Genomic DNA, 26,141 nt, shown 5'->3' on the forward strand with positions numbered 1-26,141 from the left:
GCCATTTTGATTTGCTGTTCTTTAACCCATTACCGGTTCTTCAATATGAAACAGATAATCTCTTGTGCCCCCCATAAAAAATGGTTTTCATTAACATATTGTCCACTATCAAGCTTTTTCAAGTAAACATATGCATAAAAAAAGATCATACACTTTTTCTGATACAGCTTCTCGGAGGATTTCTTCTATTTACTGATCACCCGTTGGCCCTGCAGGCTCCAGAAATAAGAAGAATGCTAGAATGTGTTTTAAAAAGTTATAGTAGTTTTTATTGCATCTTGCTGTCTGTTCCTCAAACTGCTTTTGGCTAGCGTTATTCTACTTTTACATCTAGCCTTCCAGAGTGTGCCTCCACACGAAGAAAGGAGGAGGATGTGTTTTTACTTCTAATAACTTCCTATACATTGTTCTTCAGTCATAACAACTTTCTTTCAGTCTTCCTAAAGTTTTTTTGACAGATGGTAGGCATTTCCTAGGAGCTTCCAGCATGGTGTTTTAAAACAGTTTCCATTCTGCTGGCAAAGATTTTATTCTTCTAGCTACTCCTTTTATTTTTAAACTAGATTCTTCATTTTATACAGTTCTCCATGACTGACATAAAGCACCAGGAAGTGAAATTTCAGGCTTTTGTGGCTCCTGCAATGATGCTGAATGCACTATTACAGCAGAGCTCTTCAAGAGCAACATTAGAAACCAGGTCCTAGATGCTGCTGAGCACCAAAACAAGAACTGCTTCTTCTCCTGCACAGAAGAGAAAGATTCGAAGATGCACATGTTGGTCTTGGGTGAAAAACTAATTTAAATACAGAACACCGTAAAAAGTAAGAATGGAGAAAAATGAACATTACAAGCACTATTACTGAGCAGGATCAGCATGTTCTAAAACATCCATCCCCTCCAAAACAGCAATCCTTTAAGGTCAGAATCACAGCACTCAATATAGGGTTTAAAAAAAAAACAAAAACATTTTCTTAACATTTCTAAATATCTCCTGCAGCCCTGCAATCAGAATTCATTCCCTAAGAGGAAGAAAAAGCTGATTTGACTCAGTGAATGCAGGAACAATTTTCCCCGTTGGCATAGCTTCCCCAGCAATTGGAAGGGACAGTCAGTATCTGAAAGTAAATGTTTTGAAGGTGTCCCACTTGCTGCCTTTCTTTAATAGCACTTGCAGAAGAGGAGGTGCCAGGAGAAGGCTCTTGAATTAGCTTCTACACTTGTTGAGAACCTATAAAGCGACAGCAATTTGTCAGATGGAGCGTTCTGAGGCCAGAAAGGTCCTACATAATGATGGCAACAAGCACAGACAGTCTGATGGGCATAGCTGAATAAAACTAAATTAAGGCCACAGCTGGTGATGCTGGCAAGCATGCAACAGAACCGTGATCCCAACAGACGTTCCTAGAAATTCTTTTACGATTTACACTCAAATTTCCCAAGTAAGAGGCTTTAAAGAACCAGGAAAAGAAGAAACACAATAATGCTGAAAAAGAAATATGCTCATCTAGTCACTGTGTAGAGCCTTTGAGAAGCAGCATCCCAAAGCTGGCTCAAAGGCCAACCTAGGCCAGAGGTGGCCAGCTCTGCCCTTGTCTCAGTTAGGATAAGGTGAACGTCCAAGATCAGCCAAGTATCAGCTGAGCTATCTTCCTGTGTGTCAGCCAAGGACCAAACATTACATTTCCAGGTATATCGGCATTCTTGAAGAGGATACTTGTGGGTTTGCTCCTTCTGAAAGAGCAGTGGAGACCAAGACAACACAGACCCAGGCTCACAATTCCCTGGATGACATGACCCCCTCTGCACAGCTGGCAGCAGTAGGGCATTTAAGACCCACAAGGTTTCTCTACATGAACAAGGCACCAGGAAAAGTTAGACAGAAGGCAGAAGACTTGATTAATACATTCCCAAAGACAAGATAACCTTCTGCAGCTCCCTCAGGGGAGTCAACAATAAAGCACCCACACCCTCTGGAATAGCAGGAATCTCCAAGAAAACTCAACTTAAAAATAACTACAAAGCAAATCCATTGTGTTACTGATTCTTCCTTCTCCTCTTCATCTTTCCCCAGAATTTTAGTTCTTCACTTCATACTAGTGAAATAAGACATAGGAAAACCAATAGAGCAAAACTGACACCCAAATTAATTTGTAGCGGCAGGGAAAACAAAGGTCATGTTATAATTAATGTCGACTATCCCAGGAAAAAAACTGTTACTGCATGCCTCACACCACTGTATCCGCTAGCAGTCACTTACCAGAAGATTGAAGCCATGCTTGAATTTTTGGAAGCAGTCAACAAATTCATCTGGAGGTGGTGGTTTTGCACGGAGCGTAAGAACTCCCTCTGGTGAACAAAATTAGATTTTTATATATCCATTCATATGGTATATAATTTCTATAAATATTACAGGTATAGTAAACATATAAATACATAATAAATTTACCAACTTAAAAATTTTTTAAATATAGAGCCACACAGTGAGTATATTCTGCAGTCATATCTCTAATTAGTCACTCCTCATTGACTTCAAGCAAATAATTTTCATAGGTTTCCCTCTAAGAATATACCGCACAGGATTTGTTGTGCTCAAAGTGAAAGAAAATTACTACATTCATGAAAAAAACACACAGAAAAACACATTTGCTAGTTACTTAACGATCCTCAGAGAAACAGAATTGTGTGCAGTAAGACCTCCTACCTCCAGGCCCTTTCTTTTTACTTTTCTTAGTTTTCTTCCTCTTTGAAAGTTCAGCAAATGCTTCAGCAGCTTTTTGAAGTTTGGTAACAAAATACTCAATGTCATCCAAAATATGGTTCAGAATTTGCTATGGCAGAAAAGAAAAGTAAGAGTTTCTCTACGGAACCTATAGCAGAAATACTCCAGAAATTAAAATGACTACACTCTCAGACACCAACAGCTTCCTCAGAACAAAGTCCATGTTAGAACATTGCTTATTTAGTTTCATTATGTTCTTAACGTTAAAAACCTGTAAAGTATTTTAAATCTTAGATTTTTAAAAACTTAGGGCCACTGGAAGTTTTTTAAGATATAAGCATCAAGATTATTCAGGTTGGAATTACACAATTCATTCACACATTATATTTTCTCTCACAACATATGAAAAAATTCTAATCATTTGTGTAGGACAGCATTTTCCTAAACAGTATAACTTCATAATCTCCTTTAGTACAAAGTATTAAGCTGTTTGTTGAGTGTCAGAATGTAGTTTTATAGAAGAAGTACTCTCTAAAGAATTGTTTTCAAAGAGCAAGTGGAGGAGAATGAAGGAGCCCCCAGGGAAAACATGTATACACCAATTCAGCAGGCCCCAGCATGCTTTCCTCAAGACCTCGTATGTTGCTGAGGGCAACATCAGAGTAGAAAAGTAGAAAGTTAGAACTGACAAATGGGGCAATATTTGATATCGCATACATCGTAAAACCTGCCAATGTTGTTGTTTATAGGCAGGATCAGAAATGACCATATGATCATTTTCCAGATATTGCACATATCTAAGTTCCACTAAATTAATGGAATTTAAGTTTATCCTTACATAGTTTGCTGAGTTTGATCTACCACATAAAATTAGTATTTATATTTCTAGCAGAAAACTTTGCACCAACATTCAATACTTTTTCTTTCTTCTTTTTTTTTTTAAGGGGAAAAAAAAAAAAAGAACTACTGCCTATTCATTTTTAGGTCCACCACACAAACACAGGCTGCCTGGAAAGCTTTCCAGAACTGAATTTCCCATGTGGAAAAAGCCTTCTCACGAACTAGAGCTGCAAAATTTCACAGACATTAAGCAATAGTAGTTTCTCACTTACAACATCTCTGTCAATCCTGGCTGCTATCATCTCTGCTGTTTCTTCATGATCATGGTATTGTCTATGTTTTTCAACTGCAGAAAAGGGAAGAAGAGAGTAAGACATCTATATACGCAGAATTAGTAACCAACACTTCCTATACAGCTTATGCTTGAAATCATGCTGCTGTAAGAAAAAGATGGGCAATGTTTGTACCATTCACTTTGCAAGGACTCGACACAATGCGAAAATCTTGCACCCTAATGCCTGATCCTGCCAAGTCTCACAAAAAACCAAAAAGCTTAGGTGTATGCAGCTTTCAGTCAACTTAGCTACATAAATGGAAGTTAACCACAGAAGTGTGGTACCAGGGTCTAAATCAAAAAATTAAAGCAGGAAGTGGTCGATTATAAATACAACGTAATGAGAAATCATCCCATTTTGCAAAATATGCTGAAAGCTACTGCAGCAGAAGTGAGCAGGAAGGAAGAATGTAGCCATGACTTCAAAGACAATTTTGATCTAAAAGGTAATAAGCAAAAAGGGATGTAGGAATTTGGGCAGAGTGACCAAGTCTGGCAACAGAGAAATGGGAGATAATGATGTGATAAAACAGGTATTTCCAAATAAAAATGGACAGAGTCAGTGACTTTTATTTGAAAACAAAAAGGGTTAACATTTTGAGAAATTATACGCTTTACATTTTTAAGTCACACTAAACACTGTATTGCTTTTGTTAAGAGGTAGGATTTTAGTAAATATTGTTTAGAAAAGATCCACACGAATGGAATAAAAAGAACTGCAGGAACTCAGATCCACAAGTGGTCTGGCAAGACAGACCACTTGACAAACTAAAGAAACTTTTCTGAGGTGAGGATAAGTCAAACAGAAGAACAAAATAGCCTTTACTCAAGATAGATGTAATACTGTAGATTAGTAGACAAAAACATTCCTAAAATTACAGATTTCTCTGAATACTTTTAGGTTTTTTCTTTGCATAGTTTTGTACTTTGTTGAGTGATATAGTTTAATATAATTATAAAGACTCCATGGTTAATGACTTCTAATTTTAAAATTTTAGTACCTATTATTAAAAAAACAACCAAACCAACCAAAAAAGGCCTCAGTTTAACCAAGATTATTCCCTTAATACAGCCTGTTTTAAAGAAGGAGCTTTACTGTTTCTAAAGAATATGTTTTTCAACGAAATCTGATCAAAATAAAAATGTTTCCATTAGAGATTTAAACAAAAAAAAACAAACAAAAAAATCCAAACCCATCAGAAATGCTACCAGCATTCCTTAGTTCAGGCTTTAAAAAAAAAAACCAACTGGTTTAGCCATACAGGCCATTATAACGATAACTATAAAATAAATAAACAATGCTGATCTCCAGTCAGCTTTTAATCCATGATTATATTTTTTAATTGTCCGAAAAATCTGGCCTACGCTCTCCCTGTTACTAAAGAGAGCATCATTAAATTACTAGATTTATGACAGTACTGACTACTGTGAATGTTACTATGTTCACAAAAAAGCTCAGGTTAAAATTGGTAGCCCACACACCCATCCAGATAAACACAAGTAAATGAAGCTCTGAACAGAAATTCATAAAATGGGTAATTAAATGACAAGTCAGATTATGACAGTCAGGTCTTATTCCTCAGATCAGGCAACGGTGGCTTGGGGCATTTCAAACTAGTCTGGGAGAATAATCCTGTCTGCTCTCAGCAAGGACAGAGGGGTGACCTCGTGCAACTATTTCTGTATTTGGATTCAATTACTGTAATCTTTATGAAAGTGGTCTTTCCAAATTATTTTTGTTATCACCGAGGATTATAAAAACCTACTGCCCAGAACAACTGTTTGTCACCACACTTGCGGCAGCAGGCTCCCAGAAATACTTACACTCCCCCTGCTCAGCAGCCCATGCGGACCACGCCGCCACGCGGCTTCTCACGTCCACTTGGGTGATGGTCCCCGGCGGCACAGGGGCAGGTGCCTGCGGCGGCGGAGGGATGGTGCTGTCAGCTTTGGATATCATCCTAGAGGAAGAGAAGCAAGCCCAGAAGTGACACTTGAAGGAGAAACGTTCTATTTTCTAGTGCTTAATCAGAGAAGACAAGGAGGCTTTACAAGGACCTCTTCTACTGTTGAACATACTATGGACTTGCCAAGTAAGCACTACTCAAGACCATGATGTGTAAATATGTTAAACACAGTAGGAGACCCACTCCATGATGGGGTTAGCAAACCTTTGTCACCTGGCCTCATGGGAAATCCCCAAGCAGTGCCACAGAACTTGATATCTAGAGACCTGCCAGTTTACACAGGTAAAATCAGTGCCTTGGGTTTAGTAGGTGGCATTTTTACTGCCACATGCAGTTCAGTGGCTGGACTTCCATTTTGTGTGAAAGTCTTCATTAGTAATGAAGTTACCTTTCAGTCATCACAATTGAGTATCTCTTCCCTAAATTTGACAGGTTGCCAACCACCTATTTCTTAAAACACTACCAACAAAAACAATTAAATTTACAGGCTGATTTTCCTTTTTATATCAGTGGCCTGTTCATCCTGTCTTGATACAAATGTATCAGTGTTCCCACCTGCAATTTTCCAGTTTTCCAGTTCTTAATCTAGTTTTAAATACCATAAGGAAAGAGGTCTTTGAAGTCATTCTGCAACTTGATACCAACAGACAAAAAATCCCAACTCCTGTCATACACACATCCCGTCCCTTCCCCACACCCCTATTTAAAAGCAAGATCTTCACCTTGAATCATCTCTTTATAATCCCATCTCATTAATGGCATTCAACAACAACACAAAATGTCAAATGTTATTTGGTCTTTGAACACTGATCAAAAAAATTTTTCCTTCACCTTTCCTTCCTCCAGTCTCCTGGGCACTGTTCTCTACATGTCCTACACTTCCACTTGTCAATAACTTTGCAGCAACTCGATAACGCAATGTCAGGCAGGAGGGTCTCTCCCCGTGACCTCATGCCAGCACGTACATGATACGACAGCGAATAATCAGCACTAAGCTGTCACACACTCACGACCTCTTGGCTTCATAGCCCTCGGAGACTGATATCTTGGATTATTTTTCCCACCAGATGTACTGACCTACATTCTTTTCCCAATTAAATCTCATTAGTTTCCCAGCACATGCAATGTGTTAGAGTCCTTCTGGATTGCCTCTTTGTGCTTATTCCTGTTTGTCCCACAAATAGTAAAGTCTACTTATTTAATTTTAAGCCCGCAGATAAAGTTAGACACAGGTCAGTTTTTGTTTTGGTTTTATAGGAGTGTCCATTACTCTAGGAAAACTTCATGAGTTGCACATCAGAATTTAACAGGTAGCTAAGACTGTTATAAACTCATTCATATAATGGTGATGTTTTTACTTTATGATTTTTGCCCAGCAGAGACTTCTCTATCTGGACAACAAAACTAAGTGTTATTGAGAGATACTATCAGGAGGCACTTACTAACTTTTCAACAAACCACCATTACCATTCAATATCTAATATATCTGTGCCCTTGTTTCTATGCCTCTGTCGGCTACCTCTCATTTCTGTATTAATCTTCTCTGAACCCAACAGGCTCTTTTCCCCTACATTTTCCAACTGGCAGAGAAGCTTTTGCTACCAGGGAAACACGGAGTCTTCAGCATCGTTAAACAGGCAGGCAGGAAGATTATTCAATCTTCAGTTGCTGTTTTATTTAACATCTTTAGATCCCAAAACCTTTTATCATACTCTTATTTACTTGGAGTTATGGGGCATTTATGTTTTTAATTTAAATTCTGAACTACTTGACCCATATGCAGAACTGAGACTTGCAATGCTAGTCTCTGGCAAGTGGTATTGATGTCACCTGTTCCCATCACTAAGGTGGAATCGGGAAAGGTAAGAGTGACGCTATAAATTGAGAGAGCTTGAGATAATTATTAAAGCAAGGCCTCTACATGTGGTTTTGGAAGTATATTATCAACCAGCAAAAAAAAGCAAAAGACAGCAGGCAGACTTAGAGAGCTTCTGAATGCTGTAACACTATTTGATGATCCTATATACTGCCAAGAAGTTCGGCTTTTACCTCAGTGTTTCAAGCCTCTTCTTTTGTTTCCCACTTTTGCTGTCAGTGATTGCACTTTCAATATCTTCATGAATAAAGCTAGCCTAAAGAAACAGAAACAGAAACCATCAGTTATCAGCTAGATTATCCAGATATATGAAATAAATATCTCCTCATGCCCTTTTTTTAGGGCATCTTTAGACTCCAGAATCCCTTATCAAATCCCATTTATTTAAAAGCTCTGGGATAAATTATTTTACACATAAACAGAACAAAGAAACACACAATGCGATTGTCTGGGAGTTGGTATTTTTGTCACTGTTCCAATCTTAAGCATTATCATCAGATGAGTATGTCATCTAGATACCAAATTTGTCTGAACAGCTGTAATTATCTCAAGTCAACCATTATTGCATAAGCTATTTTTTCCCTCTGCGTACATCATTTTTGTTTTTCTCAAGTATGTTAGGCGAAAGACATACTATAAAAAAAAATCTACTATAGATAGTAGCAGCAAAACTACTATAGATAGTAGCAGCATAAAGGATTAGGAAAATAACTTGTAGTGATACAGTTTCCTTTAAGAAATAACGATAGCCTCCAATTTCGCTTTGATGTAACACAAGATGAATTTTTCAGAACACATCCTAATCTGTAGGTTCCTGCCTCTCCATAAGTATAGCATGCCTCCACCAGTGGCCCACAAGGAAAATTTTGATGCATATCTAAAGCATTATTTTAATAGATCTTGCGTTAAATAGGTCATGGCTTCTCGTAGGATTTAGAATGCTCTGTTACATGTCTTCAACTGACAAATTAATTTCCTACACAGGTTGTCAAAGCCCAAATCTGTCAGTGTCTGGCTCACTTTACAAGGTTCATGTCTTTCTTAGTACCCTCATAAAGGAGAAGTATGTAACTTTTTGGGACGAATATGTAACTTCTGCTGGGACCAGAAAACTTTGTTGAATTTAGGATCCAAGGGGATTAAGGGACTTGTCAGTCTATAATGAATTGCGCTACAGAATATGGACAAGGGATACATTAAGGTTAAAGAGTTAATAGAAAAAACTTAAGGGGATTTGAGGAACTTAAACCCAGAAGAATTCCATTAATCATACTCTTGATATTTATTATTAAACAATTTTTTGTTTAGAAAATATTGAATGCCCCAAATATTATTGATTTTTTTTTATTGCAGAGGCTCCTGAGGTTCTAATCAAAAGCAGGAAAAAGGCAAGGGAGAAAGACCTAACCTTTCAAAAACAGCAAAGTTTCGTGGATAAGGAACAAAAGCTAGGGTATGGTCACAGACTCAAACAATACCTCGGAAGAAAAGGGGGATCCTGGACTTCCAAGTCATCCTTATGTGCTCTGCATTTTTACTTGTACACAGAGGAACAACTTCAAAAGATGAAAGTCTGAAGAAAAGAGACCACCTCTACACTTTGGGAAGCTGGGTCCAACCAGACCTCAATAAGGATTCCTGCATTACGTAACATAATGCCACCTGAACTTCTCACAGGATCCTGATTTCCATTGAAACAGCAAATTCTGTGCAACTAATCACACAATTAGCCAGTCATCTTCACACCACTCTCACTATACCAATTTCAAAACAGTTGCACAATGTGATTAGCAATCTGTTGTTTTAAGACAATGGTATGAACTACTACAAAGGAATTAAAAAATCCCCATGAAATTATCAATTGGAATTTAAAGAAATACCAATTACATAGAGTAACTAACAGAAATTAAAATTTATAACCCTGGAAATACAGAAGTATTGCAGAATACATTAAAAAATTTATTTACGCTTGAAGTAAATATTTTAAATCAGAGACAAACAATCTCTTTCCTTGTTTTGTCCCTCCTGCAAGTAATATTTTCCTTTTCATTACCTCTCCAGCAAAGAAGAGATGCAGAGAGGTGGGAATGTAGAGAAGGTTTAATTGTTCAGTGACAAAACGAGCAGAAAAAGGGAAAAGACTGGGTAAGACTCAGGACTCGGATGAGTTCTTTGCAGATTATAAGATAAATTTGAGATAACTCAAACTATTTGACACCACTTTCTCCAGAAGCGTGAATGCAAACCATACACATATTCCAGAGCTTTACTCATTCGCAAACCTAAATGAACAGCTAGAGCCCAAGAATCAATATTTACAATAATGACATATTTGAGCATGCACTAAGGATTCAGCTTACATACTGCACTACTCTCCTGTAAGACATACTACACTACATTTACTAACATACTATAAGTAGTGGCAATATCATAAATGCATTAAATTTAAAGCATATTGATAAGAATAAAAGAACAGAATTATTTTCTATGAATCAGCTCATTTGATTTTATCCACTGTACTTGCCAATTCATAAAATTTCCCCTATTCAAATAAGTCATAGCAAATCTCCAGTACTATCTTACCTTAATCTCATCACATTGGAAAAGATGCAAATCGGGCTTGTTTTGGGTTGGTTCTTTACATACTAATGCAAGAATTGAATTGTAATTGCATGCATTCATCACAGCTTGGCAATGCTGAATTGTGCTTAAAGGAAAATTCTCCAGTTCATTCTGCCGGAAGAGGAAAAAAAAAAGCAAACACAAAACACCACCTTACTATACAGTGTCCTGATCTCAGAAAAGCTGCATGAGTTAAAAAGGAAAAGTGATAATAAGCTAATTAAAATACCGAATCTCACATACATCAGTTTTCTGCCTGTTCCCTTTTTCTCTCTCTCTCTTTGAAAATGAGACTGCCACTCACAGATCTTACCTTTGATTCCAAGTCCACCAAACTGACAGCTTTGTCATCCACTTGAAGAATCATATCTTGAGTCCACACTTTGCCTTTGGCATCCAGCAATTTCAGCTTTCTTATTCCATCATCTACTGTAATCATTGCCTCTTTTCGGTCCAGAACAAAGGTGGTCAAGTGCTAGTGAATGGGATGTACATTTAAAAAAAAAAACAACTGTAATTTTCCTTATTGCTCGGCAGTGTCAGTATTCAAATTGCCAGGAAATAGCAACACAAATTATTCATGAATAAAAGTGCCTTTGTGTATGACAGATCCCACCAATAAGCTATAAGAGGTTGTTTAGTCCATAATGTCATCTGAAGTTAACTGATTTTTGTAACTCATTGTTGTCATCCTCTGTCATTTCCTTACTACAGTAAGTGGTTAGACTTGAAGGCATATTCTGACATCTTTCAGGTATCAAAACTAGAATTAAACCCTGAGTATTTAATTAGCCTTCTTGAGGAGTGAAAACCTGTCTCTCTTGGCAAGGTAAATCCAGGAAGCGTCAGCAGAAGCTTCCCAGAAACACCCCTGCCAACGTACCTCCACCACCACCCTGACCTGGAGTGTCCTCATCTCTTCCAGAGCTGCCAGCTAGCATGCTGATGGCAACCATGATGGGCTTGCGTCTGACTGGGATACCTTATGGACAGGCTAGTCGCTTCTTTTTTGCGGATCACAGTAGAAATGTGGTATACTAACTACTTTTGCTCACCACCAACTTGGAATATTCTCCAGATTCAATTAATGGTCTAGAAATTAAATACTGCCTTACAGCCATTACCTCAACTAGCTTCCCTGTCATTAGGGTTTTAACAATTTCTTCCTCAACATGCCAACCATGCAAGACAACCCATAAAATTATTTCATTTTATCCAGGCATAAATCCAGTTTCATACTCTTATTGAAGACATGGTTACACTCGTTCAAGCTGAACCAATTTTAATATATGCCCGCACATCTATCTTCTAAATAACTTTAAAAAAAAGAAAAAAAAAAGAAGAATTAAGTGCGCTTGCTTCTATTACAGGATAACAGCACTTAGTATTGACAGACAAGAGAGTAGATATAAGCTGCATATAATCAAAGTATTTAAAAGAAGTAAAGTGAAACAAACTCTTCACTGGCTGCGCATGAAGGAATGCTTAGACTCCAAATACAAGTACTAATTTTTATGCCAGTACAGTACCAAAACCATTATGAAAAAAACAAAGAAAAACAGGCAATTAGAAGCAACAGAAGTATTCATTTGCAAGCTGATCATAGGATAGAAGCACTTGAAATTAAGACTCTTCTGCATATGACCTCACAATTTACAGCTAATTTAAAACCCGGTAAAAAGGAGCTGAGAATCTATGGTATTTGCAAGACTTGGCTTAACCCGTGACAGTGGTCTGATGGCAGTGGGAGAAAGTTTGTGCCAAAGACTACAGAATGAGGCATTGCATCCAAAAGAGCTTAACAGGCTACATATGGGTACCCAGGCTTACTTTGCTGAATATTTAAAATATATCTACTCCTGGATAAACTATGACAGCAGCATGCAGTATTTCTGCAAAGCGGCTTAAGACAGGAAGTAACATACTTTGCACTTCACACTGGGGAAGAATCTGTGCAGGCAGAATATATTTGTTTATCTACCACTGGGGCTTTTAGGGGTTAATGCTCAGCACTTTCTGAATATTCTGTCACCTCTGCTTATTATAGCTGATCAAAGTATTCATTTTAAATATCATCCAGTGTGCCTCGCTAACAGCACGGAGCTTTTCAGCTGTGCAACAAGCCAGGTTCAGAGACAGGGCAGCATAACACGTTGAATTGATATCCCATTGAGAAGTCCTGTCTGTTTGCCAAACTACACACAACTTTGCTTACATTCTTCTACATCAAAATTTCAGCTCATTATGGCAGAGTTACAGAATTTGAGACATTTCAGTGTAATCTATTCTGAAGTGACCTCGGGCTGGCAGGCTATTTTGGAAGACGTATATGCCTTCAAGCATATGTATCCTCAAAAATAATGTAGACAAAAATAACTGCATGTAACTGAAAGCTATAATTGGTATATCGCTCCTCATCTCACCTCTACGTGATACTGCGAAGTTTCGGATATGCTGCTGGCACTGTCTCGTGCATAATTCTTTCTTTGTTCTAAAGATGGGAGGAAAAGAAAGAGTAATTATTCATTCAACTTCTTATCATGCTGTTTTGAATACATCTCAGAGTTACTCAAGACTAGTTGCATATGTGAAAACAGAAGATGAGCTGCTGATAATTTCTGTATTTCGACAGAAAAAACCTTCACCCCCCCATAGTCCAGCACAAGGATCATACTTATGTCAACAATGTTAACAGAGAGCCAGTGGGTGCAAAAAAAACCCAGTTATCTCATCCCAGTGAGTCAGGACACCGGAGGGGAGCAGCGTTCTGACTGAAAACACTTCATCGGGAAGCCTGATTATTAAAATCACTGGCTTGCCACTTTGGTAGCAATAGGTTAACCAGCATCAGGCTTACTGAATTTGTATGAACGCGCTTGAAAGCATAAGTATTTTCTGATATACATGTTAAATCTGCAAAACAACAAAGCCACACACAAACCAGACCTGACTCATACCTTATTTCTTCCTAAAGTATTCAATTTGATGAATTACTAATGTAGAAATATGCATGGAAAGGGGTTTAAAAAAACAAAAACAACACACCAAATATCTCTAAACAGAATTATTTTTCAGCTGAACAAAACACAATGCTGCAAAATCAGAAATATCGTTTGCCTTTTACTCCATACAATAGATTAATATCAAACCAGGAGAGGAGGGAAGGGAAAATGCAAGATGAAGACACAACACACACCCACACCACAAAATAATGAATTCAGATGAATACTGAAGAAAACTTTTCAACTTTAGTGGAAAAAATTTGAATGCAACATTTGGAGGATTTTTCTCTTTTTTCGCCATAACCTCTTAAGGGCCCGATCTGGAACACCAGGAGCTTTGTCTAAGGCAGGAAGTCCCTAGGAGACTTGGCCGAGAGAGGTCCAAGGAAACTGAAAGTAGGCGATTCTTTTCTCTCCATTTCATTAAATAACTTGATTTCTGATCTTCGAGTAAAATAGGCAGTTTGATTTTGTTCAGAAGGAAAGTACCTGATGTACATACAAAATCCATCAATTTCATCATACTCTGAGTATTTGGGGGGAAAATAAAAGTGTGTGATTCTGTTGACAGGAAAGTTAAGCTACTTTTTGCAAAATGAAAAAATGCGGACTACTTCCAAGCACATGATCTGTGACATACAGAGATCTGCAGTGAGGACACCATAAAACCCACACTGTAAAAGCCTCTTCTGTGATCAGGGTTCCTTCAGACAGGAATTTCAAGTGCTGACAGATACAGCAGTGCCCTCATTTTCAGGTGTCACTTGTAGAAGTATTTGTCACCTTTTATAATCACACCCATTTATCTCTCCAGTTCTCAGTGACTTTCATGAAAGACAATACAGTTTCTGAAATCCCTCGCTGGCTTGAAGCCCCCCTTCCAGGATGACAAACACCGCTCATGCAACAGAGCCATCCTGCTACTGTACAGCAGCTACTCAGTTTGCTTTAGCAAGAGAAGTGTGCAGTGCAATCAGCCAAACTCAAGAACCCCATGGATTATCAGAATTTTTAACTAGGTGTGTGAATATTTTAAAATAGATGTCTTAATTTAATTATGCATTATTCTGAAATGCCAGGGCAGAGGATCTGCATTGATTCCAACTGTAACTACTATTTCTGCTTTTGCAGCATGTTACTTAAAGTTTTTTTTTTGGTTCATTTTCTTTTTAACCACAATAGACACACACACATGCACACCCCAACAAAACAGTCTGCAAAGCAGTACTGTCTGATTTGCTACCTTTCTTTTTTTGTTTGGATGATGATCTGAAGAAGTAAAGTCCATCTGTTCCTAACAAAACAAGGGAATTAAAAAATAGTATCTAGTTTAACCCCATAGAATTATTTGCATCTCCAAGGGGATTAGTTAACAGTCTTATGTTACAGACTGTAAATGATAGTTAAATGCTCTCCAGTAAGAAAGAATATATGATCAAAAAAAAAGTCACTGATCTCAATTAACAATGCATCAAATATTCAGCTTTGACTGTCATTATCTTTTTTTAGGTGAACAAAAGTATTATTTTTTTAACGATATCAAATTAAACCAGGATAAGAAATTCTACATCTACTGTAAGGTTTATAAATCCTACAAACAATAACAGTTAGAGTTGTTTTAAATAAACAAAGAATATGTAGAGGCTCCAAAGGAATTAAGAAGAGAGTAACTTTTGCCAGAGATTCCTTGCTCTGTTTCACAGAAATTTTGTCCTGTGTTAAAACAGGATATCCAAAACCATTTGTAGCACATCCTCTTCCACAGAGCAGCCCTAACACTCACGATAGACATGATGGCAAGGTTTTCAACACACAATGTCATGGTGAGAACAATAGTGTTTATATAAGAAATAGAGCTTTCTGAATGCTAACACAATCTGTGGTTGCCTACACCTGAGAGCCAAGGGGAGCCCCTGAAGTTCTGCATTCTTAATTACAACAGAATAGTAACAAGAACTTCAATAAAATTTCCAATTAGCAACAGTCAATCTGTGTTTGTGTTAATAAAGAAAAAGTATCGTCACCACAACAACTGAGTTCAGCAACAATTCCTATTTACTTATTTATTTCTTTAATGCAGGTAGAATCATTATTAGAACCTGCTAGAGATCCAAGTTATCATTTAGAATAGAATAGAATAGAATAGAATAGAATAGAATAGAATAGAATATTTCAGATGGAGGGGACTACAACAATCATCTAGTCCAACTGCCTGACCACTTCAGCGCTAACCAAAAGTTAAAGCATGTTATTAAGGGCACTGTCCAAATGCCTCTTAAGCACTGACAGGCATGGGGCATCAACCACTGTTTTTTGTTATCCTATAGGCCCTTCTACCAAAACCACCATGTAATGTATGTAACTTATGCAGACTTGGAGACTCCCTTTTCTGGGAGTCCAAGAAAGTGATGCAATCTAAACTCTGAAGTAAAGCATGCAAACTAAACTGGGGAGATTTCCAAGTGTTGTTGCAGTTATATACCAACCAAAAAAAAAGACAGGTCACAGACTCTTAATTACTGCTCAGTGCTGCAACTTTTATGTGGTTTTGGATGAGCTAAGAAGTGGCCTATAGCAGCTGTGAATGTTGTCAACACTGCTGGAGGTGGATACTATGGGTATGGAGGAGCTGGAGGTGGGTATTACAGGTATCTGCTCCATCCTGAAATTATTCACCCTTCAAATTACATCTTCTACTAAGTACCTTAGCATCAGGCAAAATTCTTCCGTTGCTTCTGGAAGGGTTTTTCCTCAACCTTTGTTTTTCAACCCTTTTACAATTCGATAGGTAGAAAGTGGGTCTCCTTTCCCATACAGGGTCAACCCAGCTGCTAATAACCCAGGCTCCCTGAGAGAGAGTTTTTTTGGCTGCCTGGCATAAATTGCATTGAGGGAAGAATGAATAAAGTCCCCCCATGATAATATGAACATAACACAAAGAAAAAAGAAAAAAAAAGGAAACTAAAAGAAAAAAAAAAGAAAAAAAAAACGACTGACATCTAGAATGCATCCCCTTTCCCATGTTTTTTTCCAGCAGCTCAAAACTAAATCTCTGCCTCTGCTTTCTCCCAGTGCCTGGCTGATTTCCCAGATTCTACCTACAAACCTCCGCAAGTTCTCACCTTGCCCTCAGAAAGGAGGACACAAACCCTTTTGCAGCCCTTTCTGCTGATGTGCTCTACTGCCTTGAACTTCTAGCAAAATTGATATAAGCCTGCAAACCTGTTCTGCGTCCTTCTCTACCCAGATGACACAAGAGTCTGCTGCTTCTTCCTACAACACTTCCACGTTTCCACTTCCAGGTCAGATATATATGAGCACATGACTCTCTCAGCCTTTTTCATCCATATACAGCTCCTTATTTTTCTTCTTTTCCTACAGAGTTGCCCATTGCCATTCTTCTGGAAATGCAGATTCCATCTCCTCAACTCTTTGACATATCAAAGTGGCTGATTATTATTCATCAATATTAATCTGACTGCTTTTACAGAAGCCCTGAAAATGCCTCTTGACTTATTACATGATCTTCAAATGCAAGTAACTCATACCCTATTTTGAAAATAAGCAACAGAATTTGCTGACTTACTGAATGTACTGGGTCTGGCTGGGATGGAGTTGTTTTCTTCACAGCAGCCAGTATGGTGCTGTGTTTTGGATTTGTGACCAAAACAGTGTTGATAACATAGGGATGTTTTAGCTACTGCTGAACAGTGTCAAGGCCTTCTCTATTTCTCACTCTGCTACGCCAGTGGGTAGGCTGAGGGTCACAAGAGGTTGGGAGGGGACACAGCTGGGACAGCTGACCCCAACTGACCAAAGAGATATTCCATACTATATAATGTCATGCTCAGCAATAAAACCGGTGGGTAGCCTTTCCAAAGTAGCCCTTGCTCAGAGACTGTCTGGGCATCGGTCTGCTTGTGGGAGGTGGTGAGTGATTGCCTTTGCATTACTTGGGGTTTTTTCAGTTTTTTCCCCTCCCCTCTCTCCTTCACTTATTAAACTGTCTTTATCTTGATCCGATTCTCTCCCCTATCCCGCTGCAGGGAGGAGACAGGGGCAATGAGCAAGCAACTGCTTAGGTCCTTAGTTGCTGGCTGGGGTCAAGCCCCGACACTGAAAAAAAAAAAATGTTTTGTATGCTCCATTTCACTTTCCTGATCAGTCTCAGCCTCTCATGGGTCCATTTGTGCATGAAGAGAGTTATTGAAGCTAAAGCGAAATTCTGCAACAGAGACTTCCAGATACGATGTATAAAACTATCAAAGGATGAATAAAACTATCAAAACTATTGAGTTTTTTGTATTTACTCTACTTATTGCAGCTCTTACATCCAATGTGTAAAATACAGTGCAGCCTTAATAACACAGTTAGCTCAAACCCTGCTGATATGCTGCACACAATTTACTGGAAATATTTTCTCTCTGATAAAGGAAAAAATAAAAATAAAAAAGGGTCATGGCAGAAGACATTTAAGTTAAATTCTTAATCACAATCTATAGCAAATGCAACTCAGAGGAATTTGAGCAAAATAAAACCTCTCACAAGGCAAGGGCAATAAACTTAAAAGCAGCACAGCATTTCACTCATAGGTCCTGACTGTAAGATGTACTAGCTACTAAACCTTTCAAAGGAACACAAACATTGATCCACAGAAACTAATACTCTTCCCGCTGTCTCATGTGGAGAGACGCTACTGCTATTCATATCTTTGTGAACTTACTGAATTCGCCAATCATCAGGAATGGACCATGTTTCAGGTTTCAAAAAGACGTGAAAAGGTACTGATTTCGTACCAATTTTGGAAGCAGCCAAAACACCAGAAAACAAAAAATGACCTCTTGACCAAAGACTTTTAGCCAAGCCAAGAATACACTAGACAGCACGTGACACAAACAGGACTTGAGATTGCCATCGCTCATTTTCTTCCTTGCCCTCCCTACACTAAGAACTCTGTGCTCTCCCCAGTTATTTCTGTGAAGGACCATTTCATACTTTGGAAAGGTAACTATTCCACAGTTTCAGACAGAAACACCAGTGTGGTTCAAGGTCCCTTGAGGCAGAGCTACAAATAGAACCTGACATAGCTAAAGTTAGAGTCCTGTCTCACACCTTTTCCAACTGGAAGAGGGTGCAGCAATATGGCAAACTAGAAAGCCGCTTAATAAACTCTACTGTAGCCTGGCTCTGTGCTGCTGCCCAGAAGACCACACAGAGAAATGTATCACAGCAAGAGAAATCTAATTCTTTATCTAGGTAGGGAAAATTCTTATCAAAAGCAAAAGATCTTAGTCTGGGTCTTAACAGATGACCTGAAGCACGGGTGGTGCTGGTTAGGGCTATGATACCTTTAGGCACAACAAATTTCCAGTTCCTAAAAGCCTAAAACAGAAACAAGCAATCCCGATGCCTAGACTTCCACTGATGTCTTACAAATAATAGCATAGATCAGATGTAATAAATTTCACCAGCTCTATGGTTATGATAGCACAAAGAAGGATAATGGTGGATCCCACCTTCCCCTGCCATAGCCAAATTGGGAAATATTTGTACAGTGCACAAAGAGACAAATCTGAAATCTGATGGCAATCCATGTGGAGATGGATTAAGAGTCTCCCTCACAAGCTGTCCTAAGAATCCTGGAGTGACAGCATAAATTATTACCACACATCATCAAGCAGAAAAGCCCAATACTTAGTTTACTGCTGTACATTTATGGTTTGCATTGGACTGATTGCTGACACCCCTTTAAGAATGTATTGCAGCAGCTGGAAAAACTTGAGACTGAGAGTAAAGTGTAGGAGACGTGACCTACACATACGGGGAGAAAGGTCAAAACTTGAGTTCAAAACAAATCTCATTAAGAGAGGAGCAAACACTATCACTTTCAGAGATTTGTGCCACAAGCTACTCCCTGATGGCTATGTGGAACTAGCTATCAGAGAAAGTGTATTGTTTAGAACTCAATTGTCAGCTTAATTCATTTGAGTATGAAATAACACAAGCATGTTACATGGATGGCTTCTTTTAATGGACTCGTTTACCTAGTCTATGATCTGCTTGTGATTTCCTTGAATTTATTACACTTGCTCTGAATGTGGTATTTGAGCAATGCAAAAATACACATGCAATTTGTAATCACAGCCATAGGAGTATAAACACAATGTATAGAACACCTAGTCTTTTCTGATGCAGTGTGAAGACAATTTTAGTAACATCTTTCAATTCTGTGCCGTATAATAATCTAACAATTTGGAGGGAACCACTAGCTCGCTACTCCTGGGGAATGGGGCTGCTCCGTACTGTGTCACCCCCTGGCAAACCCCCAGCAGAGCCCTGGCTATTGGCGCCGACTGTCGCTGCATGTCTGCCCGCAAGCAGAGCTGCAGAAGACAGATGAAGAAGCCAATGCTAGAACAACAGATGACAGTACAAGCCAAAACCCTTTTCAGATGGAAAGATCAGAAACTAAATAATGAAATAAAACCCATAAGAATGTGTAGAGGGCATCTTTCCTCCCAGTTCAGTGAGAGATTTATCATGCAAATAGAAAACAGTTCATTTCAGGAAGGAAATGAGTGAAAACAAAGAGATTATTTGACACAGGAAAAAAGGAAGGAAGTTTTTGCTATCAGATAACCACATCAGAGACAGTAATGGCTCCGGTCTAGTTTTTAACTGAACTGTCTGTAACACCAATAAAACTCCAGCCTCCTTTCTCACTGGCACTGTGGGCAACCTTCTGCCTGATGACCAAAGGACTGAAGAATCATGAACCACCTCAGCATTGGGACTCAAGAGATAAACTTCATGCCATGACATATACACATATACATGTGTGTGCGTATACACCCCCCCCTATATATACACATATATATACACAATGATGATGATGATGATAATAATAATAATAATAACTAATTATTATTTTTTAGTCTTTGTTGTGCTTGGAAGAAATTGAATTCAAGATCTTCACTTGTTGATACCCATGGATAGGTGCTTTAGTCCAAATGATATTCAAAAGTCTTCCAAGAAAAGGAAGTTTGTCACGGACAAAGTTTGCTGCTAAGATTACATTGTCAAATTTTATCAAAACAAAAAAACCTGGTCCATTTTACTTTTACAGTAAAATTATATATATTTTTCCAATATATTATAAGCAAATCTATTAAATACATGAGCTTTATGTATTTACATAAATAAAATATGTCCATTTAATATACATGTACATAATATAAAATATAAAAAAGTCTGCTTTATAGGCTTTCAGTCTCATGGATCTCAAATAAAATTCTTAAGTTAGCTATTAATTATAAATCAATTATAAATAAAATATTTTATAATAAGCATTTTTAACACATTTTAACAATTCCAGTGTCACTCAACTGCTTCCCACCCCCCTTAGGACAGCATGCACAAAAATCCCTAACATCACAAAGGAAGAAAAGACACACGGGGGTTGCAGCAGAATTGCTAAAATTTAAAAAAATATAATTGCCCTGAATTTGAGAAAGGTTTTAGGTGTTTTCCTTGTTTTCTCCAGTTCATACATTTGGCGATACTGACAGCCTAGTTCTTTATGCATACAAAACAGAGAAGCAGCAGTAAAATGTGCAAACTCCTTTCTAAAAGCTGTGCCCATATATCTTTACCCAGAGCTGCAAGATAATTGAGTCTTCTACTCCATTCAGTTCCTGCAGTTGGCAACTGCAACTATAGTTTTGTGATATATCTACCAGCAATGGAAGTGAACCAAGATTAACAATTCATTTTACAGGAGCCACCACGCAGCAGTTATATGGTAAGCATTTTCAATTAGTTCCTGAATTCAATTAAGTATCTTAGAAGTAAACGGCTGTTTACCATTATATACCTCAAATTTACTCACTTGTCCCCATCTTCTACTGACATACGACTATCCCATGACATGTTTGATATAAAAAAGCTCAGAGAGGTATTATTTTAAAAGCCCACAAAGATTAAAGAACATAGTTAAGACAGTTACTGATCCTGCTGCACTGTTCAAACCATGTACTCTTGAAAAATTATGGTGATGATATAAAATGAAAAAGCTCATAACGTCTCATAAAGAAATAATCTGCAAAGAGTTTTTCGTAATGTCTCTTGCTGGTTTCTGTTACCACCTACTATTTCTGTCAACACGTACAATCAGTTTATCGAGTGAAACCATACAGGATGCAGAAATCACTGTTTAAAACGATCACTTCAGAATTTTCCTCATTTGCAGTTCCTGCCTTTAATACTATGTCAAGTGACTGACTTTTGTGGCATACCACTAAAAAAGATAAATTTAAACTTAGAATGATTCACATGCAACATCATTTTTAAATGACAAATGTTTCAAATGGTTTCTACTTCTGTCTTAGCTGATTTTTCTAGAAGTGGACCTTCACACTACTCTAGCACAGTGCCTTCATCCACCAAACCACGTCAGCTTTTTCACACCACTCCTCTTTTCAGAGGACACAAAGCTAGGAGACCTCCCATCTCCTTCTTAGGCTTTTAGCCTCATGAATTCCAAAGCAGTTCGAAAGCCGGCAAGGGAACCAGTACAACAAAGTTGTTCTCATGGGCTCACAGGGCCTGAAGGCTATCCTTCCAAGGGCAAAGTTAATGCTGTTCCAGTGCCACGAAGCATCCTGCCCTCAGTCCCCTAGCCCCCGAGGTCACTCCCAGCCATCACCCCACCCAAAATAGGAGGGAGGAAAGATTAGTTACTACTAAGGATATTGCAGTTACTAGCCACTGCTCTTTGAGCTTTCCAGTTCGTTAACCTGCAGAAGAGGTGGTAGATGCAACAAGGGAGAGCAGGCTGAGGTGCCAGGGGTCCTGCACAGGACTGGGTTCTCACTGCAAACCTCGTTCTTCCAGTCTTATCAGTCATACTGACTTGCAAAAGAGCATTTAACAACAGGCACAGATTTACACAGCAGAACATCTCTCAACTTCATTGCCGCCTGTATTTCCATTACCAGCACAGCTATCAGCAGGATGTATTCACAGTGGAGGTGGACAACCAGGAAACGGTGCAATTTGGCTGGCAAGGAACATGACTACATTCTGCCTCCACAGTGATTTGGCCACGGGCTAGAGAGTAGCGTATACAGCCAAGGCAAAGACTAGCATCTGTAGCTGGTAAGTGCAAAAACATTTAGGCATTTATAAGTAACATCACATTTGACAGTCACAAAGCCTGTCAAAAATAGCAGGCCAAATCCGTTACATCAAATCTAACCTCCATGAAATCCTTGTGTCAAACAAGAATAATATTGTAAATTCCTTTTCCGCTAGCAGGGGATAAAGGTGGAGAGGCAGGGGGAGACACAGGTCATGAATCAAACCTATAGCACAGCTAGATCCCTGAATGCCTTCTCCCTGATACATACCTTAGCTATAGGATCACTCTTAGTTTTGTGATAAATGCTTTATATATTACTGCCTTAAGAATTAGCAGGTGGGAGTTCTCTGCTTAGTAAACCATAAAAGCATTTTCTAGCTAGCGTAGTTAGTTTTAGTAGGAATAAAATCACTTTCTTCTTTAATTTTGTTTATACACACACATGTATGTGTATGTACATACATGTTTTAAAAACATTTATATGCATAAAATATTTTCACCATGACATCACAATCAATATTTAAACAACAATTTTAACATAAATGTTTAAAGACTTTATGCCACCTTACCATAAAGAGCTTTTGCACTTGTTCTTGAACTCTGCTCCCTCTCCGCCTGAGCAAATGTTGGTGAACCATAGCCACTGGAAGAAAACATTTCTGCTTAACTTCTGTATAGATGTATTTGCCACACAGAAACAGGCACTGAAAAAAACCCTCCCCTTATGTAGGACTACACACACCTACGATGTTACTAACAGAAATAATGATACTGGATATTTGTTCCGCACCATGAATACAATGAAGCATGTTTCATTTAGGCTAGAAGCCCTTCCGAGCTATTTTTTGTTGCATTAATATGCACAATGGGGGTGTGGTATACATATAGATGCTACCATAATGTAAGTAATCAATATCACTAAATAATAATAATAATAATAAAAATAAATATTATATTAAAAAAAACCTGTGCCAAAGACTTGGTAGGATTTTGTTGTTGTTTTTTTTTTCCCTGCATACACAAGTGTTAATTGTTTTTAACAATTTTAACTATTTTCATAAAAGACTTGAAAGGACTATCATTGCCTACAACAAATGAAAAGGCAATCCAACATCCTTCCAGTGTAACAAGAAGAATGAGTCATATACAAACTCACTTTAAAGGGACAACAATATGAGAAGCAGATGACAGCACAGATGCCCCGCTCAATACATGAATACATGTTCTTTGGCATCAGATTAGGTCAATTCTCATTAGTGCTGCGAATGAGCCCAGTGCCATGCTTCTGACACAGGGAGCATTCTCTTATCTCAGACAAGATAACACTTTCAGGTAACAGTTGCTCAGTTCTGTTTACTGGGAAACGATATTTTCTCACAAATGGAAAAGGCAGCCTCATCTTTTATGCATAAAAATGCATTCACTCAGAGCTAACCTTAAACATCTCAGGTATATGAAGACCTCTCTGAGTAATGTAATAAGTATGTTATGGCTACAGCAATTTATTTTTCTGTTCCAGATGATTCCATTCAGTAATAAAGCTTTACCCTTACAGTAATACAAAATCAGTTAGATGATATCTGTCAGTTTGGTTACGTGGTTTGGAAACTTCACATTCTTTTACAGAAACTGCCTTTGTATTATTCCTACGGGATCTAATAATTGTACTTATATCAGAAATGAAAGCGTAAAGAAGAAAATACAATACTATTTTTTGTCCATAATAGGAAAATCAAAGACATAACCTTACTTCATTTGAGGAAAATAACTTCCATATCCACCAGGAGGGGTGTTTGATATATGTCCATTCATTCTTATCGTCACTTACCAAGGGAAACAATCTGGAAAAAAGAAATAACAGCATATGAATTGAAGTTTCTTAAAAGATGAAGGCTTAATACAGATGTTATACAAACCTAATGAGAAAATTATGGTTTAAATGGGAAAGGAATTGCATCAACAAGCTCAATTGTTATTATTTGCATTGCGGTGATGCCTTAAAGACCCGTTATGGAACTTCCCCCAATTGCAATTTGATAGTTATTGCTTCAAATAATTTATAATTTAGTGAATAAAGCCATTATTATTGATACAATGGTCTTTAGGAATAGCTTGAGAAATAAAAGGCTGACTAAACAAAGAACAACATCTACTGCAGAAGTGAACAAGATATTCCAAATGGCAACTTTAATAGTCAAGCATACTTGATTTTAACCCTCAATTCATTCTTTCAAATGAAACCTTTTAAATGACCTTTTGGTACATATTCTATGAAACTTATCAGCTGAATTGTTAGAATGATGCATTATCAAAACAAAACACAATTGTTAGCACAAAAGGAAACTTGGTTAGCTATTCTGGGACTAAAAAAAGCCTCGTTTTTTTTTTTAAGCAGCATTTAGCATCCTGAAATTTTGGCATGTCAAATGAAACCTCTTATACAACAGCAATACTGAAAAAGCTACGATGAAACAGTTAAAAGAATGCCTTCTCCCTTTAATAACGTGCCCATTGAAGTTAAAATTGACTCTGGAAAGTGACTTTCATAAGCCTGTAAACAATTAACAAATCTCTATTCAAATTTACCATGGGCAAGTATTCTTTCATTTATACATATATGAATAATATATATTTGAATATTTCTCTACATCTTGTTCATTAAATAGAAAAAAGATTTCTTTTAACTCTGCAAAATAGTCAAAAGTAGGTCAGATAAAATTTGTACCTAACAAAAGCTCCAGTTCCAAAGTAAGCACAACCTGCTTTTTGTACTAGAGCCACCTTACAACCAGGTTATCTTCTGAATCACTAAGTCAACTTACTGCCTCACTTCAATTGTTCTCTTCCTATTTCACAAAGAAGTGGCAGCTGATTGACCTACAGTACATACGGTATTTTGTATCCACATATGTTCTGCTACTTTCCTCTTTCATGCAAAAATACAATCGCAATCAAATTCTATTCTCAGCTCTCAAGTCTTCTGTCATTTCAAGAGATGTACAAGCTCCTTTTGGTCTTCTGTACTGAGAACAGAGTCATTTTTATACCTTTCTGAGGAACACCTGACATGTCCACCCTGCAATGTGGTTAGCAAAGCTAACTAGAACCAAGCTGCATTGATTATGTGCCAGATGCAATCATGTGGAAGCATGGTATTGCCTTTAGTGAGCACATACTTGGTAATTTGGCTTAGAATCTCTTTTTTTTTAATTTTTCTTTTAAATCTTTGATTGCTCCTTGCAAAACATCTTTTCTGACATATCCATGTTTTATTTCCATTTCTCCTGCACATCCCCACAAATATATCACCTATCCAACTTGGTAGCCTGTTTGGCTGCTCTAAGCCACTTTTTATAGAGTGCAGTACTTAGCAGCTGTCTCCAATAAATTACTAGCTGTGCTGAGTGCTTCTCAATTCATTAGCAATTACAACCCTTGGGAAGCACCCTGAAATTGCCTCATGACTTGAAAGAACAAAAATATTCATTTTCTCAGCAGAATTTGCCAGGTCAGTGTACACTCCTTGTTCCGTTTCAGCGACTGCGTGGACCAGAGCTACTCAAAGTGCACAGCTCACACTGCCAGTAAGCTCTTCAACACTTCCTATCAGCTATTAATTCTTATCCTCTGCAACCGTGGCTC

General features: G+C 37.9%; 1 protein-coding gene across 1 annotated transcript in view; it reads right to left on the reverse strand.

Annotated features, from left to right (window-relative positions):
- The window catches only part of EPS8 (EGFR pathway substrate 8, signaling adaptor), a 139,730-nt gene that overhangs the window by 32,581 nt on the left and 81,008 nt on the right, over positions 1-26,141 (reverse strand). Inside the window, exons 3-12 of the mRNA XM_075159999.1 lie at positions 24,250-24,340; positions 23,069-23,142; positions 12,782-12,849; positions 10,672-10,833; positions 10,320-10,469; positions 7,910-7,992; positions 5,718-5,854; positions 3,832-3,905; positions 2,702-2,828; positions 2,258-2,346 (exon numbers count right to left, since the gene is read on the reverse strand). Coding sequence (XP_075016100.1) covers positions 2,258-2,346; positions 2,702-2,828; positions 3,832-3,905; positions 5,718-5,854; positions 7,910-7,992; positions 10,320-10,469; positions 10,672-10,833; positions 12,782-12,849; positions 23,069-23,142; positions 24,250-24,311 — 1,026 coding nt within the window. The 5' untranslated portion in view covers positions 24,312-24,340. The remainder of the gene's footprint in view (positions 1-2,257; positions 2,347-2,701; positions 2,829-3,831; positions 3,906-5,717; positions 5,855-7,909; positions 7,993-10,319; positions 10,470-10,671; positions 10,834-12,781; positions 12,850-23,068; positions 23,143-24,249; positions 24,341-26,141) is intronic.

The sequence above is a fragment of the Calonectris borealis genome, chromosome 1, assembly GCF_964195595.1.
Source record: "Calonectris borealis chromosome 1, bCalBor7.hap1.2, whole genome shotgun sequence".
Classification (NCBI taxonomy): Eukaryota; Metazoa; Chordata; class Aves; order Procellariiformes; family Procellariidae; genus Calonectris; species Calonectris borealis.